Source organism: Notolepis coatsorum (genome assembly GCF_963971535.1).
Source record: "Notolepis coatsorum genome assembly, chromosome: 4".
Lineage (NCBI taxonomy): Eukaryota > Metazoa > Chordata > Actinopteri > Aulopiformes > Paralepididae > Notolepis > Notolepis coatsorum.
In genome coordinates, this window is record NC_140168.1 from 14,503,957 (window position 1) to 14,514,956 (window position 11,000).

The 11,000-nt window shown below is 49.4% G+C and overlaps 1 protein-coding gene across 1 annotated transcript in view; it reads right to left on the reverse strand.

Annotated features, from left to right (window-relative positions):
* LOC311226279 (cytoplasmic dynein 1 intermediate chain 2-like) overlaps window positions 1-11,000 on the reverse strand; it is a 42,593-nt gene that overhangs the window by 18,668 nt on the left and 12,925 nt on the right. Inside the window, exons 5-6 of the mRNA XM_084311682.1 lie at window positions 10,863-10,990; window positions 9,057-9,155 (exon numbers count right to left, since the gene is read on the reverse strand). Of these exons, the coding sequence (XP_084167808.1) occupies window positions 9,057-9,155; window positions 10,863-10,990 (227 nt within the window). The remainder of the gene's footprint in view (window positions 1-9,056; window positions 9,156-10,862; window positions 10,991-11,000) is intronic.

The window sequence follows — 11,000 nt, forward strand, 5'->3', positions numbered from 1 at the left end:
CCGTGTTCAGCACTCTGAATTCTCCCAAGAAATCGTCGGCCAGATGGGATACCGCCAGCGGCTCTCCTAACCCCCCCCCTACTGTCTTACAACCAGCGGGACCCCCCTTTAGTGTATCCAGCTATAATCATTTAAGTACCATCGCTATAGTTCCCTAAAGAACCAGGTTGTATACTTGCTCCCTGCGTAACCAGAGATTGGACATTCAATGTTGATTTACCTACGAATACTCATTTGCCTTACAAGTGCATTCAAATCATAAATGTCATTAAGTGAACGTTGTATATACCCTTTGCTATATAAAATATTCGATTTATACATTTGTGTGGACTTCGTTTCATCAGGTGGGAAAGTGTTCATCATATCTACATCATGTACTGTGTGGCCAGTATTTAAAGTACATAAAGCAGGTAGTGGTTTAATGATACCATACTTATCAATACAGTCAGGGAATTGTACCCCTCAGTTACAATTGGTCCTTCGAGCCGGAGGGTAACTAGTGTAATATTAATATAGTGTTATTAATATTGAAATGGCCTATGATGAACACTCCACGAAACGGTCCTCCTAACGTAGAACGCCCGCGGCGCAGACGACAGACACCTCAGTACTTAGAGGATTACGCTGTCAGTCAACTACCTAGCCTTCGACAAACGGTAAACGCGGTAAAAGTAGAAAGTAAAATTATGTCTGACCTTAACAACCAGGTTTCCCCGACCACAGAGGCCCTAGTGGGTTCTAATGTAACTGACCAAGCTCACGGTGGGGACCAGGAGGGAGCTGACATGCCTTTACCCCCCGCCAATACCGAAGAAGTAGTCCCCGACCAGCCCCGGGAGGAAGACAACCCTACAGAGAGAGAACTCTGCACGGAAGAAGAGGAGGAGAGCGCCGAGGAAATAGAGCTCCAGGACTCCCCAACGAGTACAGCCAGGAGCGGCTCACCCAGGAGCGGCTCACCTCTACAACCGTCTTCCCCCAGCGAAGCGGAGAGGATGCTACAACAGGCGTTCCTCGTCAGCCTGACAGCCTCTACCGAACGCGATCGACTTCAGGGTGAACGCGATCGACTTCAGGGTGAACGCGATCGACTCCAAGCACAGATGCTTATCGAGCGCGAACAACTCCAAGCGCAGCAACGGAGCGAAGAAGAGCGCATACGCCTGGAGATGAGACGCCTTCAGACGGAAGAGAATATGGCAAGAGACAGGGCCGGCGCCCAGCGCGCCGCTGCCGGTGCCCAAAGAGAAGCAGATCTCACCAAGCGCGAAGCCGAGCGCGACAAGTTACAAGCGCAGCTAATGGAGCAGCTGATCCTCAAGGCAACACCCTCTCCCTCCGCCAGGGGTTCAAGGAACTCGTCGAGACAACAGTCAAGGGCAGCGTCTCCTAACCGAGCAAGCGACCCTGAACTTGACCAACAGACCAAGCCTATACCCCCCGCAGACCCCCTTCCCAGACCGGTCCAAGCGAGACCCAGCTACAAGGAAGGAGCGGCATACACTGCGGAGAAGCTAAATAAACGACTACAGGATCTAGAGGACCTGATAGAAGAAGAAGAGGGAGAGGAGGAGAACCAAGCCCGACGACAGCACAGTACCCCACCGGACCAGGAGGTCCAGTACAGCCCAGGCTATACCCCCGCGGCGCTGCGCTACAGACCCCCGACTCTATTCACGGGTGAGCACGACGCACGACCAGCCCCGAGGAATAGCACCTGGACCAGCGGGCCATGGTACCCTGCCGGTACCAGCCCACAGAGAGGCGCAAGAGGAGACTCGCCTAGGAGGTCTCTCCCCCAACGCTCGCCGATGTATCAGCCATCCACGGCGTCATACATTGCCACGCCGACGTTTCCAGACTTCACCTATGAGAATCGAGCACAGTACACGGAGCTCCGGATGTGCTTAGAGACAATGATGGTGGATGTCGCTGATGAACGCCACAAGTATGCAATACTACTGAAGCACCTGAAAGTACCGCGAGCGCACAATATAGCGCTAGCCTATGCCACCTCTACGACCCCATACACCGCGGCTCTAGCAGCGCTGGACCAGAGATATGGACGTATATGGGATTACGTAATCCAAGAGATAAGGCATATTGATCGCCTACCCCCAGCAACAGACAATCGCTCATTAGACGACCTGTCTATAAAAGTGCAGTCCCTGGTAGGGATGCTGGGAGCGCAACGAGAAAAGGGTATGCACGAGCTATACGCCAACTCTAACGTCGAGAGGATTTTAGAGAAGCTGCCACCCGCCAGACAAGAGCGTTTTAGGCGGCAGAGAGACCACCGTGATCCTAACGGTCCCGAACCATCCCTCCTCGATCTAGCCGACTTCCTGGCGAGAGAAGTCAGCAGCTTACGACTGGATACGTTCGTGCGGAGCACACCAAGCTCCAGAGAGGGACCCAGGAGAATAAACGATGGAAGAAGATCAGTGACTGTCATGCACCAATCAGAATCAGTACCGAGCAGTAAGAACCACAGTACCCCCTCGAGAAAAGAGAAGTGGAAGATGGTGTGCCCCTACTGCGAGAAGGAACACTGGCTGTCACAATGTGACCTGTTCACAAAGATGAATGCAGAAGAAGTGAGTCAATGGATAAAGTCCAACAGGCGCTGTTACCGATGTGCACGCAGTCACATGGCAGCCGAATGCCGCCTAAAGAAGAGGTGCAGTCGGTGTGACGGAGCCCATCTAGATGTACTACACGACAGTAACAGAAAAAGGCCTGCACCTGCACCATCGAGCAGCACCAAGGCAAGCGTCATGTACATTGACCCCGCCAGCAGCAGCGGCGCCCAAGTGCTCTTAAAGGTAGTCCGTGTGACATTGAGCTACCAAGATAAAGTCATGGACACTTACGCCGTCCTTGATGACGGGTCAGAGAAGACCCTTCTGCTCGCGTCCGCTGCGGCCCAGCTGGGACTGCGGGGGAGCGAGAACCAAATGACGATTCGGACAATAAGAAGAGATTTAAAGACGATAAAGGGCGAGAATGTCTCCTTCACTATCGCAGCAAGCGGGCAGCCAGAGCGACGGTATAGGATTACAAATGCTTTCACCAGCCAAGAAATAGGACTATCGCAGTACACCTACCCCATCGCCAAGCTGATGGATAAATATGTGCACCTGCGTCAACTACCTATCCCGCTCATAGACGGCGCCACCCCGACCCTGCTGATAGGCTCCGACCATGCAGACCTCATCGTCCCGATAGACCGGGTCCATACAGGACCCCGAGGCTGTCCTGCAGCAGTCGAGACCCGCCTAGGGTGGACACTACAAGGCCCCCTCGCTAAATCTCTCAACCGAACAGCAGCCACTAGCTGCCTCCACTCCAGAGCGACAGAAGAAGACACCGGCCTCTCCTGCAGCATGTCGAGAAGCTATGGACACTAGAGACAATGCCCTTTAAGAACGAAAAGAAAGACATTCGCTCTAAAGAAGACATTTACGCCATCAACCTCCTCGAGCAAGGGACAAAGAGAGTCACAGTCGGCGGAGTGATGAGATACGCAACTCCACTCCTGAGGCGAGAGGGAATGCCCACCTTTCACGCAAAGAAAGACGCCACGGAGCGGTATCTATTGAACACAGAGCGGCGCCTAGCCAAAGACCCCGCTCAAGAGAGTGTGTACCGCGCTGAGATTGAGAAGCTAATCACAGCGGGACACGTGACAAAGATTGACATTAAAGAGGCCGATCAGACGACCGAATCATGGTACGTGCCGCACCACAAGGTCCACCACAACGGCAAGGATCGCATTGTGTTTAACTGCAGCTACCAGATCGGATCCCAAAATCTGAATAAAGAGCTCTTGCCCGGCCCCACACTCAGCCCCTCTCTACTAGGCGTGCTACTACGCTTCCGCCAGGACAAGGTGGCTATCAGCGGGGATATCAAAGGGATGTTCCTGCAGGTGAGACTAGTGGAGGAGGCCAAGCCCCTGCTGCGGTTCCTATGGAGAGAGAGGATCGGAGATGAGCACCCAGCCATCTACCAGTGGGAAGTCCTCCCCTTCGGAACCACATGCAGCCCGTGCTGTGCTACATTTGCACTACAGAAACACGTCGCAGAGGACCCAGCAGCAGATGAAGAGGTCCGACACAGTGTGAAGAACAGTTTCTACGTGGACAACTGTTTACAAAGCGTTTCGACTCAAGAAGAAGCCGAGGCTCTCCTAATCAAGCTACGCGCCTCCCTGATCAAAGGCGGCTTTGATCTCAGGCAGTGGGCCAGCAGCGACCCGCACGTATTGCGCAGCCTCTCCCCCGCGGACAAGGCTGCCAGCAGCGAGACCTGGATGGCGACCATCCCAGGAGAAGCCTAAGAAATGACACTAGGATTAGTCTGGCGCTTCAAAACAGACTCGCTCCACTATAGACACAAACCCCTGACCACGGAGCAGGGAAGGTCGACGGCGATACCGACCACCAGACGGAGTGTGTACAGAACACTCGCCAGACAATATGACCCGTTGGGATGTATTCTACCTTACACCACCAGGGCAAAGATGATTGTACGAGCACTATGGGACAAGGACCAGGGCTGGGACGACCCAATACCCGCACACCTTGCCTCCACATGGAGAGAGTGGGAGACGGAACTCCGCTCACTCCCAGGCGTCAATATACGCCGCAGCTACTTCCCACCCACAGTGAGGCCAGAGACATGCAAGATGGATCTACACGTCTTCAGTGACGCCTCCGAAGTAGCCTATGGATCGGTGGCCTACTTGCGTGCCCAAGAGAAGGGAGGAGAGATACACACTGCTTTCATCCTGGCTCGCTCAAGAATAGCCCCACGAAAGCAACAATCTATCCCGTGTCTAGAGCTCTGCGCAGCCCTAGCAGGAGCGCATCTAGCCACGTTAATCCAACGTGAACTCACCATTCCGGTGCACAGAACAATCTTGTGGTCAGATTCCACGACAGTACTCACATGGATCAAGTCTGATTCATGCAGATACAAGGTCTTCGTGGGAGTCAGAGTCACCGAGATTCAAGAGTTAACAGAAGCAGCGAGCTGGCGGTATGTGGACACCAAACACAACCCAGCTGACGTCATCACCCGGGGAATGTCCCTAGATGACCTCACCCGTCGCAACATCTACAGTGACGGACCAGAATTCCTCAAGCTCCCGGAAGGAGAGTGGCCTACGCCCACCCCACGGGAAGCGAGTAAAGAGGAGGCTGAGAACAAGAAACCTATGTTCTGTGGACTGAGCACAGTCGCCTCCACAGACCCCAACATAGATGATTGCATTACCCTACAGAGTGCGCAGCTAAAGACATTCCTGTGGCACCACCCAGAAATTCAGTCCACCACTGACATTTCAGCAGCTGACTACGAAGAAGAAGAACTTCTTCTACTACAACGAGCCCAGAGAGACTCGTTCCCCGATGAGCTAGACTGTCTACAGGGAGGAAAGCCCGTCCCATCAGACAGCAGACTGCTCCACCTGGCACCCGAGAGCGACGCCCATAATCTCATCAGAGTGGGTGGTCGTCTGCGGAGAGCCCCCGATCTACCGGATGACGTTAAGTACCCGATAGTCTTGAACAGCCGACACAAGGTCACAGAGCTGATCATAAAGAAATACGACGAGGATGTACACCACGCAGGAGCAGAGAGAGTCTTCGCGGAGATCAGACGTCGCTATTGGATACTTCAAGGAAGAGAAGCAGTGCGACACTTCCAGCGAACCTGTCTAGACTGCCGAAAGTGGCGCGCGCAGCCCAGCATACCCCGGATGGCTGACCTACCTCCCTGTCGCCTCCGACTCGGCGACAAGCCATTCCACTCCACAGGCATGGACTGTTTTGGCCCGTTGTATATAAAGAAAGGAAGAGGAACCGAGAAGCGGTGGGGTATTGTATTCAAATGCATGACCACCAGAGCGATACATATTGAACTCCTTCCGACCATGAGCACAGACTCATTCCTTATGGCCTTCCGAAGATTCACATCACGGAAAGGAAAACCGTCTACATTGTTGTCTGATCACGGGACAAACTTCAAAGGCGGAGAAAGAGAGCTGAGAGAGAGCTTCCAAGCTATGGGCCCAGAACTTAAGACCCACCTCGCTCCATCCCAGATTGACTTCCAGTTTAATCCCCCGAACGCACCCCACTTCGGTGGAACCTGGGAACGAGAAGTACGTTCTATAAAGACAGCCCTGTACGCCGTGCTTGGGGCCCAGACTGTGGCGGAAGAAGTCTTAATGACAGTCCTCACGGAGATCGAGGGAGTATTGAACTCAAAGCCCCTCGGTTACGTCTCGAGTGATGTAGCAGATGTCGACCCAGTCACCCCCAACACACTCTTGATGGGGCGGCTGGACCCCGCGCTACCCCAGACAATGTACAGGCCTGAAGAAGCGAACGGCCGAAGAATGTGGAGGTACAGTCAAGTACTAGCTGACAAGTTTTGGAACAGCTTTCTACTCCACTACCTACCGTCTCTACAGACCCGCCAGAAGTGGGTAAAAGAGAGAGACAATTTGAGAGACAATTTGACAGAAGGAACAGTCGTCATGATTATCGACCAGTCACTACCCAGAGCTATGTGGCCGGCTGGCCGCGTAAGCAAAGTGATCACCGGTGCCGATGGCAAGGTCCGAGCAGCCGAGGTGCTCGTCCAAGGGCGAACTTACACACGACCCGTGGCGAGGCTAATATAACTGCCCAGACTCCCAGACACTATCGATGACGACCATGACCCCATGACTTTGTGAGTTGACTGACCCTTACAGCGGACCTTGAGTGGTAGACAGTGCGGTTAATCTGTCTCTGCTTAGCTAATTAGGTGGGACTAATTAGGGGGCGGCTGTTGTGAAGGATCAGATTAAACCGAATATATATATTTATTTGTGGATATATATTTAATAGTATTTGTATATCGTTTGATATCCCTTGTATATTCCTTGTACATATACACTGAATATCCCTTTAGTCTACTAACAGCCCATAATAGTTTCATTCTACCATTGGACAAGAACCTGGCGCCAGCAGCCAAGCCCCTTGGTTCAAGTTCAATCGTGCCGACGAACATGTCGTTACAAGCCCGGTTCCGCGTAGGAATACGTCTGGCGAAATACGAATGGTACTATTTGTTCACAGCGCATATATATATGGCGCAAGTAAAGTAGAACTTTCTTTTAGTCCATTAGTCCTTTACCCTCCAACCTAGTAACAGACGTGAAGCCTCACCCACGACGCACGTGTGGTGCAGTATGGCCTACTTGGCCTCAGAATAGGCATTGAGACATCGTGTGGATTAATAGTTGAATTGTCATAGTTTGGCACTATACCGTCGAGTGGGACGTATTTCTATTAAGTTAATAATAGTCTATTATGTATGGTGCATCGTTCGGTTAGAGTTATAAAGTGAGCAGTACCCCCATCGTTCCTGGCGTTATCTAGAGTCTTATCCAGGCTGGGCAGACCACGTGTGGTGCTTGCATCCGAGGAGCTCTGGGCCAGGACGAGTGGACCTGTACATTGGATTACTTTACCCGGACGACGGCGAGCCCTCCACGGCTTGGATTATCTACGTGCTTTGGGTGCTTTGATTATGCCATGGATAACGGCCAACACTGCTGAGTGTTGGAACTACCCCCCCGAGAGGAGTCCAGGTGAGACGGCGCTCTACCCCGAGTGAGGTCGCCTCATGTCTCTTCGTTGTGGACCGGCAGCTACCGTCTACAAGAGGGCCCAGCTGTATTCATCTGCGGACCGAGGTTCTGTGGGCACCGTGTTCAGCACTCTGAATTCTCCCAAGAAATCGTCGGCCAGATGGGATACCGCCAGCGGCTCTCCTAACCCCCCCCCCTACTGTCTTACAACCAGCGGGACCCCCCTTTAGTGTATCCAGCTATAATCATTTAAGTACCATCGCTATAGTTCCCTAAAGAACCAGGTTGTATACTTGCTCCCTGCGTAACCAGAGATTGGACATTCAATGTTGATTTACCTACGAATACTCATTTGCCTTACAAGTGCATTCAAATCATAAATGTCATTAAGTGAACGTTGTATATACCCTTTGCTATATAAAATATTCGATTTATACATTTGTGTGGACTTCGTTTCATCAGGTGGGAAAGTGTGCATCATATCTACATCATGTACTGTGTGGCCAGTATTTAAAGTACATAAAGCAGGTAGTGGTTTAATGATACCATACTTATCAATACAGTCAGGGAATTGTACCCCTCAGTTACAGTATCAGTAAAAAAGCCAATATCGAGCATCCCTAGTTAAGAACAAATGTTTGGTTTCTTTATTTTTCTCTCATCCGATTAACATCACCAGTAATATGGTGTGCAGTTATTATCATACAGTATCATATTATCATATTATCATGCAGCTAATATGAAAAACATCAGAGCATACACAGATATTTCAGTGACAATAAAAAGAAGAATGAATTGCCGAGATGTCTGAATTGTAACTAAAAGTAGAACTTTTAGCCAAAACGGACAAAAATGAAATATCGTACTTATACCGTGAAATGCAATTCCATAGCTTGTTATCGCAATATAGGGAAATCCATATGGCAACAACCATAACCACAGCAACAACACAAGAAGATACACTGTATCTAATAATAATAATAATAATTATTATTATTATTATTATTATTATTATTATTATTATTATTATTATTATTATTATTATTATTATTATTATTATTATTATTATTATTATTATTATTATTATTATTATTATTATTATTATTATTATTATTATTTCATACAAGAATTGCAGCTCAAAGTGCTTCACAACAGAAAAAAGACAGGCACAAATGAAGCAGACATATAAAATCAGTTTTTCACATTAGGATCTAACATCCCAATAGGTCACCTTATTATAGGCTTATAACAAAGAAATATTATAATGAATTAGAAAAGGTTGAGCTGGTAAACGTATACAATAGTCTGAATGCATACAAATGAGTGTGTACACATACACATCACAACCCTATGTGCTGCAAACAGCAACACCTTTCTATGCAGAGGTTCAGAGAAAAGGAGGTCCTACCCTCCTCCTGCTTCTTGTCCTCCTTCTCCTCCTTCTCCCCCTGAGACTCCTCCGTGTCGGGAGGTGTGGCCATCTCCTCCTCCTCCTCCTCGTCCCCTTCTGACACACACACACACACACGCACACACACACGCACGCACACACAAACACACACACACACACACACACACACACACACACACACACACACACACACACACACACACACACACACACACACACACACACACACACACAAACACAAACACAAACACAAACACACACACACACACACACGCACACACACACACACACACACACAATTACCAACTGGTTATTATTACAACAGCCAGTCCCTCAAGTGGAGACTTTGTTCAGAAAATAAGACAACCCCTCTTTTTGAAGACCAAATCTTGTTTTTTTTATAAAAGAGAATCCTTTTATATGAAAATAATGATAATAAAAAAAGACATTGTTTTCATATTTTCCACGCATGTTTAATTTCACCACTCTATTCCAACATGCCATTGACTGTTGGTCCTGTAGGGTGCGCTGTGCACTACTACAGGACCTACATGGTAAATGGCTGCTTTTTTATATAGCAGCTTTTATCCAAAGCGCTTTACAATTTGTTCCTCACATCTTACCCATTCACTCACACATTCACACACCGATGGCGGGGGCGACCATGCAAGGTGCCGACCTGCTCATAGGCAGCAATTAGGGGTTAAGTGTCTTGCTCAAGGACACATCGACACGCCGCCCGGGGAGGAGCGGGAATCGAACCGGGAACCTCCGGATTGCCAGACGACTGCTCTACCTCCCAAGCCACTGTCGCCCCTACATCAGAGTAGCACTACTAAGTGTCTACATCAGAACTATGTATGCCTATGTGGGGGCAGAGTATATATGTGTATTGTGGGGGGAGAGTATGCATCTGTGTACTGTGGGAAGAGAGTATGTATGTATGTATGTATGTATGTATGTATGTATGTATGTATGTATGTATGTATGTATGTATGTATGTATGTATGTATGTATGTATGTATGTATGTATGTATGTATGTATGTATGTATGTATGTATGTATGTATGTATGTATGTATGTATGTTAAAACTGCATGACAAATAAAGACTTCTAGTCTAGTCTAACAATTATTATGTATGTATGTATGTATGTATGTATGTACATACGTACTGTGTACCTTGGGGAGGTATGTACTGTAAGTGTACTGTGGGGGGAGGGTATGTATGTATGTACTGTATGTACTGTATGTGTACCCTGGGGAGGTATGTATGTACTGTATAAGTGTACTATGGGAAGAGAGTATGTATGTATGTTACTGTATGTGTACTTTGGGGAGGTATGTATGTACTGTATCTGTGTACTCTGGCTGGGTGTGTGTACAGTGTGTGTTGGTGTGTGTTACCTGCTTTGGCCTGGGTCTGTGTGTGTGTTGGTGTGTGTTACCTGCTTTGGCCTGGGTCTGTGTGTGTGTTGGTGTGTGTTACCTGCTTTGGCCTGGGTCTGTGTGTGTGTTGGTGTGTGTTACCTGCTTTGGCCTGGGTCTGTGTGTGTGTTGGTGTGTGTTACCTGCTTTGGCCTGGGTCTGTGTGTTGGTGTGATTACCTGCTTTGGCCTGGGTCTGTGTGTGTGTTGGTGTGTGTTACCTGCTTTGGCCTGGGTCTGTGTGTGTGTTGGTGTGTGTTACCTGCTTTGGCCTGGGTCTGTGTGTGTGTTGGTGTGTGTTACCTGCTTTGGCCTGGGTCTGTGTGTTGGTGTCTTTACCTGCTTTGGCCTGGGTCTGTGTGTGTTGGTGTGTGTTACCTGCTTTGGCCTGGATCTGGGCCAGTGCATCAGTGGGCGTCTGGGTCTCCTTGCAGTAAGCCACCATCTCTTTGGGGAGGAAGTCCACTTGGGTGACTTTGGACATTCCCAGCCTCACACCTCCGCGCCTAGATGAAC